General features: G+C 40.4%; 1 protein-coding gene across 13 annotated transcripts in view; it reads left to right on the top strand.

The window, feature by feature from the left end:
- NCOA1 (nuclear receptor coactivator 1) overlaps positions 1-16,980 on the top strand; it is a 240,806-nt gene extending 223,826 nt beyond the window's left edge. For 10 of the 13 annotated variants that reach the window (XM_081832160.1, XM_081832156.1, XM_081832151.1 and 7 more), the window contains 4 exons: positions 478-652; positions 6,127-6,310; positions 10,622-10,711; positions 14,590-16,980. In XM_081832160.1, the coding sequence (XP_081688286.1) occupies positions 478-652; positions 6,127-6,310; positions 10,622-10,711; positions 14,590-14,760 (620 nt within the window). In that variant the 3' untranslated portion in view covers positions 14,761-16,980. Of the gene's footprint in view, positions 1-477; positions 653-6,126; positions 6,311-10,621; positions 10,712-14,447; positions 14,505-14,589 lie in introns of all 13 variants that reach the window. The other 3 variants (XM_081832162.1, XM_081832161.1, XM_081832155.1) reach the window with 3 other exon arrangements.
- The last annotated feature ends 2,594 nt before the right edge of the window (positions 16,981-19,574 follow it).

Genomic DNA, 19,574 nt, shown 5'->3' with positions numbered 1-19,574 from the left:
GGGCGCCTGGGTGGCTCAGATGGTTAAGCGTCTGCCTTCGGCTCAGGTCATGATCCCAGGGTCCTGGGATCGAGCCCCGCATCGGGCTCCCTGCTCGGCGGGAAGCCTGCTTCTCCCTCTGACTCTGCCTCTCTCCCTGCTCATGCTTTCTCTCTCCTTCTCTGTATCTCTGTGTCTCAAATGAATAAATAAAATCTTTAAAAAAAAAAAAAGAAAAAAATTATACGTAATCCTGGTACCCAAATCAATATGTTAATGAATAGAAGGCATTCTTCCAAACTTATGTTTACTTTTCTGTCTGTTTATACTGAAATTTCCTGCCTTATTTTGAAGAGACTGAAATGTTTTCCCTACTCTATTGAATAGGCTATTTCTAACTATATTATGACAGATCCTCGTGGGGGCGGGGTGGTTCTCTTTTATGGGAATAATAAATTTATAGTGTATTCACATAAATTAATTTGTGTCAATTTGCAGGAATGGTTCCCCAAGGTGAGGCCAACTTTGCTCCATCTCTGAGCCCGGGGAGCTCCATGGTGCCGATGCCAATTCCTCCTCCTCAGAGCTCTCTGCTCCAGCCAACTCCACCCTCTTCTGGGTACCAGTCACCAGACATGAAGGCCTGGCAGCAAGGTGCAATGGGAAACAACAAGTAAGTAAGTTTTTATATATGAGCATCCCTGATCCCTGCAGCACATAAGAACAGTCATGCCTTCACAATCAAAATGGAAGAGTATTGGCTACTGGCATTTGCAAGTTGATGGAACTGAATTTTATGTGATAGCAAAGAGAAATAATGACTTCTAAATCCTTTAAGTTTCAAGTTATTTTTAAGGTAAATTTGTACGTTTACAGTGCAGGAAAGTGATCTAGTGGCCCCCAACCTTCCCATCCCACCGCCAGCATATCTGAAGAACTTGATCAACTCCTGTGTGTAGCAGAGTTTCCCTGGAACAGATACAGAAATGGGTACTTAAAAAAAAAAAAAAGTGTTCTTTATAAACACACTTAAAAATCCTAAAAATTTAAAGCAAGAATGGCTAAATATCAGAATTCACTAGAGCCTGAACAGCATGTTTGAAAGCAACAGCAGAGGTTTTGAGACTTCTCAGGCTGTTCTGCCTCAGCCAGCTTTTTGAATCTCTAGATTTTCAGTGGCCTCATCTTGCCCATTCTGCTTAGAATTATCTCACTAATGTCATTTTCCCCCCAAATCCTGGCTGCTGAACTTTTCACACTTCACTTGAGTTTTATAAGGCTTTTAATTAGGTTGTGTCTTGGTTCTAATGACAGGGAAGCCGTTTGATCTGACAACATAATAAGTAAGGCAGTTAAAGTTGAAAACTTAAGACCATATTCTCCTAAAGTTCACTGAAAGGTGAGGGGAAATCTTCCCATTAGAGAACTGTGTAGCTCTCAGTGAGGACCGTGTGTAAATTAGGTAGAAATGAAACTGTCTATATGACATGCAAGAAGAATTTAGTCTCCTAATATGTTCTAATCCCAGCTTCCTAAATTCACTTTAGATTCCACGGTCCATGATTATCGTTATTGCCTTAGAGAGACACTCTCCACTCCCTTGCCCAGCTCTCCCTCTGTTGCACTTGGCCCTGGTAGCAAAACGCTCCCTAATGAAATCCAGCTAAACTCTAGCTCCATACCTACATCTAAGCATTTAAATGTGTCTTGGAAAAAACACAGTCCTCCTGACAGGTCTGCTCCCCTTTACAGTTAAATTCTCTAAAAGACTCTAACGATTATTCTCTTTCTCTTGTTGACCAGTCAGGCTTTCATCCCTACCACTTTACCAGAAGTAGTCTTGTCAAGGTCATCAGTGTCCTCTACAATGCCAAATGCGGTGATTGTTGGTAGCATTTGACATATTTGGGCATTTATTCTTTCTTGAAGCTTATTCTTCATTTAGTTTCAGGGAACAACTTTCTCTCTTGAGAAAGGTAACTCTCATCCTGTCTCTTAGTGTCCTCTGCTGGATCTTCCTCATCTCCCTGAGCTCCATTTGAGGGCCTCAGAGCTAATTCTATCTACTTGCTCCCTTGGTTATGCTGTCTACTTTACAGCTATAAATGCCTATCCCGATGTGTATGACTCCCCAATTTAAATCTCCAGCCCAGGGACACCTGGGTGGCTTAGTCAGTTAAGCGTCTGCCTTCGACTCAGGTCATGATCCCAGGGTCTTGGGATCAAGTCCCTCATTGGGTTCCTTGTTCAGCGGGGAGCCTGCTTCTCCCTCTGCCTGCCGCTCTCCCTGCTTGTGTGCACTCTCTCTCTCTTTCTCTCGGACAAATAAATAAAATCTTTAAAAAAATAAAAGAAAATAAAGTCTATAAATCTCCAGCCCAGACTTCTCCCCTGAACACCATACTGTACGTACAACTGCCTAATCGACATCCCACTCAGAAGTCTAATTAGGCATTTCAAGCTTAACCTGATAAAATCTGAAGGGGTATTCTCCCCCAAAACCTGCTCCTCTCCTACTTTTGAACAACAGTGAACAACTTCATTCTTCCAGTTATTGAGAAGAAAACCTCTGTCTCCTCTCATATCCCACATCAGACAGCCCATCAGCAAATCCTGTCAGCTTCTTAGCAGCTCTCACTTCTTCCCTGCCCCATTTGGATATTTTAGTGCCAGCCACCATCATCTTTTTCCTGGTCTGTTGAAGGATCCTCCCGTCTCCTTGCTTCCACCTTGCTCCTCTGCAGTGTAATCTCCACGTGGAAGTCAGAGTGATGCTTTTCAAACGTGAGCAGTATGGCAGTCCTTCACTCACAACTCACCAACTGACTCAGAATGGAGTATAGGGCCTGTGAAGCCCACATAATCTTGTTCCTGGGTCCCTTTCTGACCTCAGCTGCTATTCCCATCACTCAGTCTGCACACTGGTGTCTGTTTATTCTTCTGTTCCTCGCATGTGCCAAGTACATTGCAAACTCAGGGCCTTTGCGTTTTTAAATCCCTCTGTCGAAATGTTCTCCTCACTGTAGCCACGTGGTTTGCTCTCACACTTCAAGTCTCTTCTTAAATGTCACCTTATTAGACATAGATATTAAATGTCACCATATTAAACTTCCCTGACCATCATTTCTAAAACAACAGCAGTTTCCACCCCCTCATCCCTTTTTTCCCTTCTGTATTTCTCTTCATAGTCCTTACCACCTGACATATTGTGTGTTAGTCCGTTTGTTTGTGGTCTGTCTCCTCCAACTAGAATATAATCATCCTAAGAGCAAGACTTTGTTTTTGTTTACTTGGGTATGTCCATCCTTTAGAACAGGTGAGCACTTAATGTACATCTGTTGAGTGAATGAGTACAAAAATTCCCTGTCCTACCTCAGTCGCTTCTTGGGTTCAGATTCAAATGTGGGCTTCAGTTTTTGTTGTACTTTGTTTGTGTAAACTTTGACTTAGCCAAATCATTTGAAAAAGAAAATAGTTGTCACCAAGTCTCCAAGCATTCACACTTGCTTACTTGCTTCATTAGTCAACACAGGCAACACGCATTTTGTGGCAAGCTACCATAGGGAACTGGGGCCAACTGCCCTTGCTGTCAAGTTACCAAGAGTCCAGTTGGTGACAGCAGTAAACGGAGAGAAGTAACATGTGAGACAAAGAATCATTTAGTAGAATGATGGAATAGAGTTCAGAGACTGTGTAATGTAATTCTTTTTCATGATCTCTCCAGTGGCAAGAAAAATAAAGGGTTAAACCAAACCTCTTTGTCCTGGAACAGTGCACATTTGTAATACTAGTTGCTAGGGAGTCTGAGCGCTTATTAGCATTTTAAAGGCTAGGAAAGCCTGTTGTTTAACCCTTTGTTTTTAGACTTACATGACCTGGAGCACCTCCCTGCTTGTTAATACCTCTAATACCTATGGAAGCCACTTCAGGCAGAAGTCTTCATCCTTACCTTCCCCCTCCCCACCATGATTTAGGGGCTTCCAAATACCTGGTGCTAGTGTAAGAAACTGTAGTAACTGCTATGGGGCTAACCAAGAAAGCAGAGGGAGGGAGAAGTTCTTTGCACATTGGGCCTAAGGTGCCGGTGAACCCCATGGTCCCTTCTGAGACCTAGAACAGTGATTGATGCTGCAGAGGGCTTGGTCTTCTTCCCATAATGGAAGAAACTAAAATGGAACTATTGGCAAGAGCAGTTTGAATGAACTTAAGCTAATATAAGTCCCAAGAATAAATGTGAAAAGAAATTAAATCCTAAACTTTTTTCACTGAGTATGACATCATTGCAGTCCTTGAAGCTTCTGCATGCATTAACTTAACATAGCCCTGAGTTGAGCCTCCACAGTGGGGATTTATGGATCAGTTGACAAATGAGCATTGTCTGGGGCAGAAATGTTCTCATTAGAAAATGGGCAGCAAACTAATAGGTTTTTCCTCACCTTTAGTTGTGGGGACACTGCCTCACGAGCATACACACTGTACAGACATTAATGGTTCAAAGATGTATTATTGACCATTTCCTAGGCATATAATTTTCTTTGAGCATTTGTGTTTTATAATTACTTGGGGAAAATTTGCTGCTTTTCTTCAGACATGATGAATAGGCTGTTTCTCAGTCTGTTAATTTTAGCATGATTACCTTAATCTACCAGAAACTATAAATGTCAGTACATCCTGTTTACCTCCCAGGAGCTAGCAAGGAATAGATAAGGAATAGATAAGTCACTGATGGGGTAAATAATTTTTAGAAATCAAATTCTCCAGAATTAACATTAAAATAGGTAGAATTCTATCAGTAGTTAACTGCTTAACTAGATTAAGATTAACAACTGCTAATCTTAAAACATTTGGTGTTTTGTAGAAGTTATAAAAGACACAATTCATATCATTTTCCTTTAGATGTGTATATCTGTATCATTTAGAATTTGGGAGTTCAAATATAAAGTTTCAAGTTGTATTTACTTGGAGGTTATTCCATACTGTTCTACCTACTAAGAGAAACAGTCCAAACTATAACAACGGTCCAGAATGAGGCCATAAAGAAGGAAGTCTGTAAAACAAGCCCTCTGAAAAACATAATTGCCCTTGCATTTTGCTTCTGGAAAAGACATAAAGCCACCTTCTGGCCTGAGAAGACCTTTGGAGTCTTTAAAAACATTACATTTGCCAAATAAAAATATCTGGTTATATTCCTCTTAGTTACAGCATAGTGAAAGCAACCAGAAGCTGAATCCTTGAGAAGCGACAGCAAGCTCTAGAACATTGAATAAAGGCCCTTGAGTCTTAATGTGCATAAATAGTTAGAAATGCGACTTTCTGTGCCCACCCTCAGAAACTGATTCACTAGGGCTAGAGTAAGGCCTGGGAGTCCCAGTTCTCAACGAGTCCCAGGGAATTCTCTTCATATGGTCTCTGGACTTCCCTTAGAAAAACATTGGTGTAGATACCAGAAAATCTATAAATAAGAAGCAGTCCAAACCTCATCAGTTGACAGCACTGAGTAATAATAACCCATGTCCGTAATTCACTCATTCACCAGATATTTACTGAGTGCTTGCCACGTGTCACTTATTACTAGAGACAAGGAATGAGTGGAACAAGATAGTACTGTTCACCTTAAGTATTAAGTCTAAGAAGATGTATAAGCAATCACAGTATAAGAATGCCATCTTTGAATCATGGATTCCTTTGTTAATTCATTCAGTGAACATTTATTGAGCATTGATATATAGCCCAGGCATTTTGCTTAAATAGAACATTCTTGGTTTATGAAGATAAAATAGTATAATAAATTTTAGAATGATTTTGATTGTTAAATGAGTATATTACAGTTATCTGGAAGATGTACTTATGTGGAAAAGTTTCTTAATTATTCAGCTAATTGGAACTTAACAACTCTGATACCAGGCCAGATAATTGTAACTTAAAACGAGCTCTTTGTAGTATTAAATCCTTTGGGCAGAGTTCAAAATTCATCTGAATTACACTCAATTTCTATATATTGTAATAAGATAAAGTCTTAACACGTAGTTTAAGAATGTAAAATCTTTTCTTTGGAATTGTATCTAATACTCAAGAAACAGAGTTCAGTCACATTGCCCCCGTGTTCACGATCTGTGGATGTAATTGGGATTGTTTTTGAGTTAACAGTGTGTTCAGTCAAGCTGTCCAGAACCAGCCCACGCCTGCGCAGCCGGGCGTGTACAACAACATGAGCATCACCGTGTCCATGGCAGGTGGAAACACAAATGTTCAGAACATAAACCCAATGATGGGCCAGATGCAGATGAGCTCTTTGCAGATGCCAGGAATGAACACTGTGTGCCCCGAGCAGGTAAGTGACACAGCTGGCACACTTGCTGCCCACCCCCCAGACCACAGCACAGGTCATTCCTCCGGGGAAAATCAGGTATGTTCAGTTACTCGTCAAAAATAACCACACCGTCCAGTGATGCGTGTCAGTTATTTCTCAATAAACTAGGGGGAAAAGACGCACTTCTTTATGATTTCCCACTATCTTTTGATAATTACTACCTCTTAGATATACGATGGAAGTTTTGACAGACCTTGTAAGATTTTAATCTCAAGAGATTTTATTGTTTTAGATTTATTATAAAATGATACAGGGGCACCTGGGGGTCTCAGTCAGTTAAGCACCCGACTCTTGATATCGGCTCGGGTCTGGATCTCAGGGTCATGAATCCAGGCCCTGAATTCAGGCCCTGAGTTGGGCTCCACGCTGGGCATGGAGCCTACTTAAAATAAAATAAAATAAAATGATACATATAATACATTGGCTTGTAACTTACCCCTTTATATTCTGAACACATTTTCTTCACTTTTCCCTTTCATTTCAGCAAACATTTATTCAGTACTTATTATATACAAAGATAGCTCTGTGGGAGATAATAGTAACAAGTTGGGGAGACACAACATAAACAAAGGATCAGTTGACTAATAGGACAAAACCGCTGCGTAAGAGACAGACCTCCATGGGACCGTACATTTTATATCAGATTAGGGGTATGTGCAATTCACTACTGAGGGTTTGAAGGAAAAGCCGCGTGATTAGGAAAGGCTTCTTGGCAGGTTTGCCTGAAGAAAGAGAATAGAAAAAAACATTCAGGACTGGTTGCCACAGCATAACCCAGGCAAGGGACAGAGGTTGAAAAGTCTCATGGATGTTAAGGGGACCTTGATACTATATTTAAAGCAGAATTTACGTGGTAAGCTTTTTGGGGACGTTGCAAGCCATCTAAATGTTTTAGAGTTTATCCTGGAGCCTCCTGAAGATTTTTAAGGATGGAATGACTAAATTCAAAATGATATTTAAGAAGATCATTGGAGTACCTCCCTGTAGTTCCTGTTCTCATTTTGAGCAACGACAAAGTAGACTGTGCTCATGTAGCCATAATTTATAACAAGTCTTAAAAACATGTAGACCCTGATTACCTTTTCTGTGGGATGCCTTTTTGATGTGAATTTTTTTAGAAAACTTTCTGTTCCCCAGATATTATGTAATAAGTCCCTAAGGAGTTTAGCAGGGAAAAAAATCAACAACTTAGTGATTCATTTCTTATAGCAAAATAGAAGACCTAAATAGTATTGTCTGTTGTCCTTGTTCTTATTATTCAGTTATTAGAATTTTTCACTACCTCCAGCAGATTAAAATAATAAAAAATATAATGAGTTAGGTAAAAGAATATTACACTTAAGGCGTAGTTCTTATTTAGTTGGGTCTTGCTTTCTTATTCAGTTCGACAATCTGCACCCTTTATTTGGAGTGGTTAGCTCACTGACATTTAATGTGATTCTTGATATGGTTGACTTGAAATATCTCATCTTTTTTGGGGTTTTTTTTGTTCCATCTCTTGCCTTTCTTTGTTTAATTGAACATTTTAATTCATTTTATCTCCTTTGATGGCTTATTAACTATATATAACTCCATTTAGTTATTTTAGTGGTTGCTTCAGAGTTTATAGCATACATCTTTGACTTATTGTCAAGTACCTTCAAGTGCTATGATAATCATCTCATGTATAAAAACCTCACAGCTGGGCGCCTGGGTGGCTCAGTTCGTTAAGCGACTGCGTTCGGCTCAGGTCATGTTCCTGGAGTCCCGGGATCGAGTCCCGCATCGGGCTCCCTGCTCGGCAGGGAGTCTGCTTCTCCCTCTGACCCTCCCCTCTCTCATGCTCTCTCTCTCTCATTCTCTCTCAAATGAATAAATAAAATCTTAAAAAAAAAAAAAAAAAAACCTCACAGCTGTTTACTTCCATTTCTCCCATCCTGTGCTGTTACCATACATGTCTACTTAGGTCATATACCCCACGTACTTTTACTTTAAACAATTACATATTTTTTTTAATTTTAAGAATGTATGATGACTAACATAACGTAATAAAATAAAATTAAAAATAAGACAAAACAAAACAAAAAAGAACGTTTATATTTACCTGTGTAGTGATTTACAGTGGTCTTCATTCCTTTGTGTAGATCCAAAGTTCCAGCTTGCTATCATTTTCCTTCTGCCTGAAGGTCTTCATTTAGCATTTCTTATAGTTTGCCACTGCTGAATTCTTTCAGCTTTTGTATGTCTAAAAAAGTTTTTGTTTCCCCTTCATCTTTGAAAGAGTTTTTTCCCTGAATTTTAGGTTGACTTTAGTTTTAGCTTTCAGTACTTGAGAGATACTGCGCTGCTGCAGTATTTCTGATGTGTTATCTGCTGGCATTTTCTTTGTTCCTCTGTACATGATTGATTTTTCTCCCACTCTGGCTGCTTTTAAAAACGATTATTCTCTTTGTCACTGGTTTTAAGTAATTTGATTACAATATGCCTTAGTGATTGTTTTCATGGTTCTTGTGCTTGGAGTTCAGTGAGCTTCTTGATTTATGGATATATAATTTTCATCAAATTTGGAAAACTATTGACCATTGTTTCTTCAGATATTTTTTCTGTCACCACCCACCTCCTTTCCTTCAGAGACTCTTAATTACACACGCACACACATATTATTATATTATATTGTATTATATTATATTATATTATATTATATTATATATACATAGTTGGCCACTTGAACTTGTCCCACAGCTCACTGATTCTCTGGGTTTGTGGATTTTGGGGGGAGGGGTACAAGGTCAGTTGGTTTTTTTCTCTGTGTGTTTCATTTTGGATAGTTTCTATTGCTGTAGCTTTAAGTTCACTAATCTTTTTCTTTTCTTTCTTTTTTTTTTTTTTTGCAATGTCTGATCTGTTAATTTCACCCAGTATATTTTTCATCTCAGGTATTCCGCTTTCCTCTCCAGAAGTTCAGTGCGGACCTCTTTTATATCTTCTGTACCTCTAACACGTTTAGCCTTTCCTCTTATCTTCTTGAACATCCAGAATATGGTTCTTGTAATAACTGTCTTAATATTCGTGTGTGTCAGTTCTATCATCTGCATCATTTTGGGGTTGGTTTCAATTGATTGACTTTTCATTATAGGTCATATTTTTCTGCTAATTTGCATGACTTGGTAATCTTTTATTGGGTGCCAAACATGTGAATTTTACCTTGGTGATATTCCTACATTCTTGAGCTTTATTCTGGGAAATGGTTCAGTTACTTGAAACAGTTTGATCCTTTCAGGTCTTGCTTTTTTGTTTAGTAGGACCAGAGCAGTATTTAGTATAGGGATCATTTTACTTTACTACTGAGGCAAAGCCTTTCTAATATGCTGCCTGATACTATATGAATTTCGATGTTTTCCACTGTGGCTGGTTGGATCAGGACCTATTCCCAGCTCTGTGTGAGCTTTGGGAATTATTCCATCAGCAGCTTTTCCGGTGACTCTTTCCTCTGCTTTGGGTAGTTCCCTAAAATCCATTAGCAGATCAGTACTAAGTTGCAGACTTGAGGGGACCCTCTGCAGCTCTTCAGAGCTTTCTCTCTGCATAGCTCCCTCTCCTCTGATATTCTGCCCTGTGAATTCCAGCTGCCTTGACCATCTCAGACATCCAGCTGCATCATCTCAGCTCAGGGAGCCTGCAGGGCTCTGCCAGGGTTTCCTGTCCCCACTCTGGCTGCAGCCTGGAAATTCTCTGGAGACAGTAGGCTGAGGCAATTGTAGGACTCACCTCAGTTGTTTCCTAGCTCTTAGGGATCACTCTCCTTCATTGGGTTTGTCCAATGTCTTGAGTGCCTTCGTTTCATATATTTTATCCAATTTTTTCATTGATTCAGGCAGAAGATATACCTGATTGCTATTACTAAATCTTGGCAAGAAATAAAAGTCGTTTGTTGATTAACTTTTGTGTGTGTGAATTTAACTTTTTATTGAAGTATCATATAAGAGTATACAGAAAAATATACAACTCCATGAATTTTCACAAACTGAACACATCTTTAAAGCTACCATTCAGATCAAGAAACAAAACATTATCAGCAGTACCCCGGAGGTTCTCTTCATGCTCCCTTCCGCATCCCTCTTCACCCTTGCAAAGGGAACCACTGTCCTGACTTATAACAACACAGTAAATTGCTAAGCTTTTTATTTCTGCTGCACCCCTGTTTTCTGTCAGTGAGATTATTTTTCATTGAAGAATTTGGTCTTCAACTTAAACAACTAGCTTGTAATTTGGTCTTGTACTTATCTTTAATAGATAAATGATCCAGCACTGAGACACACAGGCCTCTACTGCAACCAGCTCTCATCCACTGACCTTCTCAAAACAGAAACAGATGGAACCCAGGTCAGTAAGAAAATTTAAAACCCAGAGCTGCCAAATGTACTCTAGATACACAGGAAACTTTGTTTTAGCATCGTGGTTAAGAGCCTGACCTTGGGAGTCAGACCTGGGTGTGAGTCCTGGCTCTGCTCTTCTTAGCTGTGTCCTCCTGGACATGTTAGGGAACTTTCCTGAGCTGCTACTTAACCAACAGAACTAACAAGATACCTGCTAATAGGATTGTTGAGAGGGTTAAATGTGAGAAGTTTTCAAAAGGTTTAATCCAGTGGTAAAACAGGATAAAGGGATCACAAATGGTGGCCACTAATTGTTATATAGTAAAGAAGCACAGTTCTGAAACTCATGTGTAATCAAAGTACCTCAAAAGATCTCAGTAAATTCAGACAAAATAGAGCATCTGCTATTACTCTGCCTCCTTTTAGAAGTTTGTTTCAAAACAAAACAGATAGCAAGGCTGGCCACTTTCCTATATTAACCTAAATTTAGAGATTTGGGATGTTTGAGTTCACTTCAGTAACTTTGATTTAGTCTCTTAATAAATATATATTTTTAAGATACTATACAGGCATTAGGGTAAGGTGGAGATACAAAGAAACATGAGACATGTTTGCCCTCTAGGTGAACTGTGGGGAGAAGTGAGGAAGGGAAGTTTCATTTGTGAAATGCTTATAATTTGCCCAGCACTGTGCTAAGCACCGTGCTTTATCTCATGTAAGCCTCACTACGACCCTATGAAGGAAGTAGTATTCGTTTTGTTCACAGATGAAGAAACAGACCGTGAGATTTAACTACACGCACAATTCACAAAGCTAGAAAGTGGCAGAGCTGAGGTTCAACTCAGGTATTTCTAACACCGAAGTTCATGCTCTTGCTGCCATACCACTTAGGTCCTCTTGAAAGATAGAACATGTAGACATATACACATTGTCACATAGCCAGAAGAAGGCAAACTCAAATTTATGTTACAAGTAACAGGAACCATAGTGTTCAAAGAAAGGAGAAAATGCTGTGAGGGTAAGAAGAGCATTTCCACAGGAGCTGAACTGGACCTTGAGGACAGTTAGCAAGGCAAGGTGAAAGAGACGGTGTCAGAGGCTGGAGGAGGGAATGTGCTTGCAAGTCTAGGGGACCGTAAGTAGAGGGCACGGAGACAGGGAAACAGTAATGTCTTAGCATGGTCCTGGGAAACAAAATCCACTGAAGGTAAAAATAAGATTTTATAGGAATTAAGTTTGGTAAAATAGATTGGGGCAGATTTCCAGGAGCCTTGAATGCTAAACTCCGGGGTTTGGATTGAGTCCTGTGGATGAAGTGTCACCCTCAGGAGGAGCAGTGTTGCAGTCAACAGCTCAGGCTGCATCTTGAGGAGGAAGAGGGACAGGAGGAGCAGTGAGCAGCCTCCTCAGGAGGAGGAGGACCAGCTAGCGCCATGTCCGTAGTTGGAGCCGCAGGAGATAGGATCTGAGTCCTGTGAGGGTGAAGAGGGGATTTTGTGATGGGGAAAATGAAGTCTTCATTAGAAGGTTTCCAAAGTCTCACTCCTGCAGAGACATAATACTGGGCAGCTTGGCAAATTAATTAAAACTAAACAACCGAGTTTTAAAGTTCTGGAGCTCTGAAACAGCATTTGGATTGGTATGAAAACTGTCGGAAAATCTTACGAGGTTTGGACTCCACTCACACCACTCTTCTCACCTGGCAAATCGTAGGATTTGTGTTCGTCTTGCTTTGCCTGTCTGTGAAGGTGGTGGCCATATCTGAAGTCCTTTGAGGTCTGGTCTAAGGCATCCTGTTTTTAAGTAGCAGTTCAAATTGGCTGAAGTTTGGTTTGATCTTTTCCATTTTTTTTTAAATTTCAGAATAGACTATCTTAAAAGCATTCTTTTTAAAGAAGCAAAATTTTCTCTCTAGTTCGTTTGATCATGCCTGTATTAAGAATGTTTTTTAAGTGTTTGGGGACAGAAACACCTGGTGCTTTGCCCCAGTATTTCGTATGTTGAAACACATAAACATGAAATTTTACATGCTGTTATTTTTCTTAGTCCATCAGTGCTTAAAGCCCCATAGCTTGTGCTTATGCCAAGTTGCAGTGGCAGAACCTTCTTTCTGTTGTAGCCCGTCATGCAATCTCGGTTGGCTCCAGTGGTTTTGTAGTTGCCAAACAGGAGCTTGGGAGTGAGACAGGTGTACAGCAAAGGAGAAGGAAAAGAACCAAGGCGGAGGGTTCGAGGAGGATTAAGGACTACCTGTATTTGGAGAACAGAGACAGGGAAGAGGCAAGACAGAGAGAACAGAATATAGAGAAGCAGGAAGAAGGCTTAGTAGGGGGATTGTTGACATGGAGAAAGAGGAGGGGTCAGGGCCAGAGCTCCAGAAGGAAAAGAGTAGGAAAGAGAAGTTAGGAACAGAGGGGGGGGAAGGGCACAGGGATAGCTAGTGAATAGACTCAGAGAGTTGGTGTATGTTAGTCGCACAAAAAAGAGCCCAAAGAAAGAAGAAAACAAATGGGAGCCTGTGGGGTCCAGAAGCAAAGCTTGGGAAATCAGGCAAAGAAGAGGATAAAGGGAAAAATGATGCTAATGTAACTAGAGGTTTAATCCATCAAGCTACGAAGACTCAGCTCAGAGGCTGTCTATCTTTTCTGAGGGAGTGTAGAGTGGAGGTGTAGATGGATCAAGAGGGAAACACATTGGGGACTGGACTGATACAGCAGTTGGAGGTTGGGACATTTGACATGTGGCCAACGAAGGTTGATGAAAACAACTTTTATTCAATTAGGATAGAAAAGTTTTCAGAAAAGCTGAGTGGAATTGACATAAATTAGTGATGAATGACCAAAAAAATGCATCACTAATCTAAAATACTTCATGTACCTATTAAACATGAAGCACAAATTTGCCAAAGGATTGAGACACTAACAGATGTACTTGGATGCCTTGGAAGGCATCTCAGTTCTTGGTCTGGAACATTTGCAAGTGTGATACTGGCTTTATTCAGTTCGACAAATGACTTTTTAATAAGGATGGTTGTAAAAACTAACTTCTGGCTTTGTTTTCCCAATAGAAAATGCTAGAACTATGCAACTTTAGACATTTTTAAGGGATATGTGTTTTATTACTGAAAGTAGCTAAAGGGAAAATTCACACTGTTCTCAGCTAGTAATTGACTGTTATTTTTAGCTCATGTGTTTAAATGAATTGTCTGTCAGGAAAAAGAAGTTAAATATAAAATTGTTCTACTAATATTTTGCTGTAATTCAAAAGGCAATATGTAAAAGAGCTATGTAATAGTATATTTAGATACTACGCAAATCTTCTGGACATTAACTTTAGTAATGCTGATGTCCTATTACTGAGTTGTGGTGGTTTTTATTTTGCTAATACTGGGTTAAAGCCCTTAATTTTCTAACAACGTCAAGTTTTTTTTTATCCTACTAAAGTCATCCATAGAATGCTTTTGTAACCAATTTCCAAATTATATATATGTGTGTGTGTGTGTGTGTGTGTGTGTGTGTGTGTGTGTGTGTATATTATATATATATATTTTTAAACCCACCACTGGACACCCAGACTCTGACACTGGGCTTTTCCCAATCTTGGCAGTATTAGCAGTGATGCTCATTTTCATTATTGATGGCAACCCTGTAGGAGGCTTGACCATTCCAATTTTGATTTTATTTTTAAAGTGTGAACTTTCCAGAACCCTGAGCAAAATGAGTGCAGCAATTTTCTTTTTGTAGGACAAGAAGACAGAAGAGTTCTTCTCTGTGGTGACTACAGACTAGAGGAATGCTCTAGTGAGTTTCCACTTCAAGTAGTACCCACTCATAAGCCGGGGGGGCAGACCCTTCTGTCTAAACACATCTTTTATTTGTGTTCCAGCAGGTGCAACAGGTTCAGGTGTTTGCTGACGTCCAGTGTACAGTGAATCTGGTAGGCGGGGACCCTTACCTGAACCAGCCTGGTCCACTGGGAACTCAAAAACCCACGGCAGGACCACAGACCCCCCAAGCCCAGCAGAAGAGCCTCCTTCAGCAGCTACTGACTGAATAACCACTTTTAAAGGAATGTGAAATTTAAATAATAGACATACAGAGATATACAAATATATTATATATTTTTCTGAGATTTTTGATATCTCAATCTGCAGCCATTCTTCAGGTCGTAGCATTTGGAGCAAAAAAAAAAAAAAAAGGAATTCACTTTTGTTGGAAGATTGAGAGGTGTTTTTGTTTCTTTCTTTGTAAAGGCCTTGGATATTGAAAAAAAAATAACAAGGCAGAACAGTTGGACAATCTATTTCTTGAGCCAAATTTAATTATTCTTATTTTTGTAATCAGTCATTGGCTTCTTATCTGGATGAAGGCTTTTGGAGGAGAACCAAAATGACAAGTTCCAAGGGGAAGATGAAGCCCCACCTCTGCTGGCTCAGTCCTGACCCTGACAAGGAAGAAGGGCCCAGTGGGGCTTTGCCTGTGCCCATCCACCAAAGGCTGTCACGTGTGTCTAAATCAGCAGCCCTCCCCTTCCCGACCCTGGCAGCTTGTGTGTACAATCAGCTTCTTCTAGCAACTCTATCTGTTGGCTTCAAGAGAATATTTTGCCTCCCATATGTACCCCTTCTTTTTTTAAAGATGGATTTAAACCAAGATGCCTCCAGGAACGAGGACGAAATGAGTATATTCACAGAGGAATCCAAAAAATACAGTTTGGGGGAAAATGCAATAATTTTTGATGAGATGGGTGAAGGACAAGAAGCGAGTTCTGTCAATTATTGTAGATACAATTTTTCTGATTAAATCTGGAAAAAAAGGCAGCCTGTTCTTTCTGCTTTTATTGTATTAACAGCTAAGGTAGCTAAAGTTATTTAAAATAAAATTAAATTTATGATCCAAGTAGCTTATTTTTCCCTTTAAATCTCACTGTAAATATATTTGATTTCTCGTAGAAATTGATTTCCTTCTGTTTAATTTTATGGTTTTATTATCATACTCTTGATTTTTCTAAACTTGTGTGTGAATATATCATTGACTGAATTGCAGTTACATTTGGCTAGTGATATTTCATTATTTTACTAACTGTGATGCCATGTATGGATTTACTTTGCAGTTCACATCAAAATGCCACTGCCAGAAAGAGCTGTTGGAGATGAGCTAGCGCACACTGCCCTAGAGTGTCCCTGGGATCAAGTACCTTGAGACAGTGCAAGGAGTTAACACCAGAAGTGCACACGCTACTTGTACAGAGAAAAATTAGTACTCAAAGAAAATTTTCCTGTGTTTTAGATTGACTGTGGGGATTTGAATTTTCATCAGTGCAAATATAAATTTCTCTATCCTACTCTGAGGCTAATTGGTACCGTATTTTCCCTTTGTGTCTTGTCACTCTGCCACGTCTTGTCTCATCCTGGCCTCTGAGTCAAGGACCCAGTGAACTGCCTCTAGTTCTAGAAGTTCCACTGCAAGGCCAGGAAAGCTTGAGAAGGGTATTGTGGAAGAAGCAAAGGTAGACCCCCATCACTCGCCTTTACCTGCACCCCGGGCCTGTGAATGATGACAGCATCTGACATCGTGCACCAGCTACCTCTGCTTCCACAGCAGAGCAAAGGCCATAAGAACTAAGAACGGATGAGGAGCATGGACTCAGACACCAAGGAAGAAGCCATTTTCCCAGGTCCTCCTTTGTGCATCTCACCACCCCTAGTTACAGATAACTCCACTGAACAGCATCTACTCAGAAACTATACCGAATAAAAAGATTGCTGGAAGGGCTCACATGGGTAGCAACTATGAAACAGAAATAGGACACTCAGTTACAAACATTATCTCTTTTAGTTTTTCAGAAAATGCATCCCTGATTTCATTCATTCCCAGCTTGAACGCCCAGCCATATTACTCTAGTCCTTACCAAACTGCTCTAGGAGGTCATTTCTGTTTTGTTTGTGATATTTAGATGTGCAGACTTCAGGAAGTTCACCTTTAACTTCAGCATTCCAGATGAAGTTTCCTGACTCAGTGCTTTTGCATAAGGAACTAGTTTTAAAAAGTGGTAAGGAAAATTGGAGATGCTAATAACATCCTCCCCATCCCAGCTGCACCTTAAAGTATGCATGTCACCTTCAAGGTTTTATAATTGCACTGTTTGTTTTATGTATGTACAGATTAAAATTATTGCTACATTTGAGGAAAATAAAATTGCTTGCTTCTATGTAATTCCTGTCATTCCACAGGAAATTCACTTTTCCAGCTCCTGAATAGAATTTGTTTAACAACCTCCTGGGTTGCCTCTTCATTTACAGGGAAGAAATGAAACCTACATCCTGCAGGAATTGCCAAAGCCTCAGTGAACTAATGAGTCATTAAAGGATCACAAAAGAAAGGATCCCTGAAGCCAAAGATCCTCGAAGGCACCCTGATATGAACCAGTGAAAATTGGAAAGGGTCAAAGTAAAGTTGTGAGAGTGGGCAATGAGGAAATCGTACCTTTGGCCGTTTGCCCTATGATTCAACACACGGGTTCTGCTGTTTCTGGACCCAGGAGATGGAGTCGGGCAGCCCTTCGTAGCTACAGGACACCATCTCCATCACTGGTTTTTATATAATAACATTTATTATTAGTATGCAGATTACAGAGATGTTGAATCTTACTTAAGGAGGCTCCTTCATTTTGCCCTTGCATTTTATAAGATGTAGGCTCTTGTCTCTTGTTTGTGTGTTTTTAAAGCAGCCTAAATACACTGGCTAAGTAGGCCGGGGTAAGGAGGGTAAACAAATGTGATTCTAGAAGGCATTCCACACACAGTCCTACGTATAAATAGACACAGATTTGGTGGCTGCTCTCTGAAGTCATGCTTACAGGAGAATAAAAGCTTTTTTCCCAATGTTGGGATAAGGTAAAAATGATACTTGGCTTAGATGAGTCTGAACATTGATTTAAATTTATGCTAAGGTAGGGGTGGGAAGGCCACTAGAAAAACTAATAGAAACAACTGAGGGAAAAGTGAGGTTGCTATAGAAGAACTTCCATCTTCTTTATGGTTTGGCCAAGATAGGTTCATACCTAGAAACTGTCTCCTGGGCCCTGAGAGTCAAAGGAAAAGAAAGGACAGTTGTCTGTTTACAAAGGAAGCTATGCTGATTTCCTCCTTGACATGAACTACTCTCACCAGGAGAGCAGCTCCACTTGAAAAAAGTGAATGATTCAGAGCAAGCTTGATCCTTGGCCATTCCTGTACCTCTGAAAAAGATCTTGATGATTTAATTAAGCCCATAAATTCTTTTTATTGGAGAAAACTGCCAAAGGAAGCATTCCTCCATCCAGAACCTTTTCTGCCAGCACTAAATTAGTTTTCTTTATATGTTTTATTTTCATTGCCACAAGAGCTCTTAACAAGATTAAAGAAACCCAAAGCTCTGGCCTCATTCAACATGTTTTATTGTCTTTATCCAAGGCGCTAAGATGTGGAAGAATCCAGAGAGAGACGCGAACCCTGCCCTTCCAGAGCTTATATTCCACTGGGGAGGACATACGTACTTCTAATCACAATAGGACTAAGTGGTATCAAGGAGAGTTAGAAGTTGCTTTGTGAGTGAAACCTGGTCTGGAGGGTCAAGGAAAGTTTCCTTGCCGAAAAAATGGCATTTGAGGTGTGGTTTGTAGGATGAAGAGGAGGGAGCTCAGAGGGCAGGGTGACAATTCTGAGGAACTGCAGGTCATGGAGACAGGAAGGAACCTCAGAGAACTTTTTTTTTTTAATTGTTAACCAGTTTCTGAGTTCTCATAAACATTAGAATTATGTCAGCTGGTGAATTGGAAAGTAACTGAAATCAGACCTTGGCTCCAGGAGAAACATGAACCAGGCTTTGGGACCCTCACTTGGAAATTGTGGCAGCCTATAGCGAAGGTCTCTTCCATAACTAGCCCTGTCCAGCCAGAAGCACGGGCTTTTATATCTTTTTTTGCCAAATGGGCCACAATAATGTTGTAGCATTAGGGGAACATTCAGGGAAAACACATGTGCTTTTAGGTTCATTGTCTCATTCAATCCCTGCAGTCCTTTTGAGAGAGATGTTATAAAGAGAAAACAAACTGAAAGGTTATGACACAAAACATGGTTTATCAGGGGAATTGGAACCTGAAGCCAAGTCTTCAGATTCCAAATTCTGGATTCACCATCCTGGACTACATGACGGAGGACTGCTTCAGAGTCCGCAGACGTTAATCTCACCGTGGCCTCAAGCAAGGCTTTCTTCTATGAAATAACTTTTTTTTTTTTTTTAAGATTTTCTTTATTTGAGCGAGAGAACGAGCAAGGGGGAGGAGCAGAGGGAGAGGGAGAAGCAGACTCCCTGCAGAGCAGGGAGCCCAACACGGGGCTCGATCCCAGGACCCCAAGATCATGACCTGAGCCAAAGGCAGCCACTTAACCGACTGAGCCACCCACGCACCCCTGAAATAACTTTTAAAAACAGGCCTTGAAAACCAGGGTGGGTTGCGGGGGAGCCCAAGCGCTAAGAAGAGAGGACCTGGTCCTTCTCCAGAGGTAGTCCAGGCCTGCCCTTCAGAGGCCTAACTGGGGCTGAGCTTTGGCATCAGGTCAGGAAGATGTCCCACCACAGTTTGGGGAGAGGCATTCTAGCCTGCATAATCTAAACAGGAAATGAATTAGGGGCTCTGTGAAACTGCAGTGTCAAACACTTAGCTTGAAAGAATTTTGGAAAACGTGGGCTCCTTATGCAGCAGGTATAAATGAGAGACTGAGGATCACTTTTGTGAGGCAGGGCCCCTACAATTCCTCCTAGGAAATTTGGTTTCTTGGATCACATCATGGAGGCAAGAAATCACTTTTCTCTGGCTCTGGAGCCTTC

This window comes from Leptonychotes weddellii, chromosome 10 (assembly GCF_054177405.1).
Source record: "Leptonychotes weddellii isolate Sample4059 chromosome 10, ASM5417740v2, whole genome shotgun sequence".
Classification (NCBI taxonomy): domain Eukaryota; kingdom Metazoa; phylum Chordata; class Mammalia; order Carnivora; family Phocidae; genus Leptonychotes; species Leptonychotes weddellii.
This window is presented reverse-complemented; position numbering and strand designations above follow the sequence as displayed.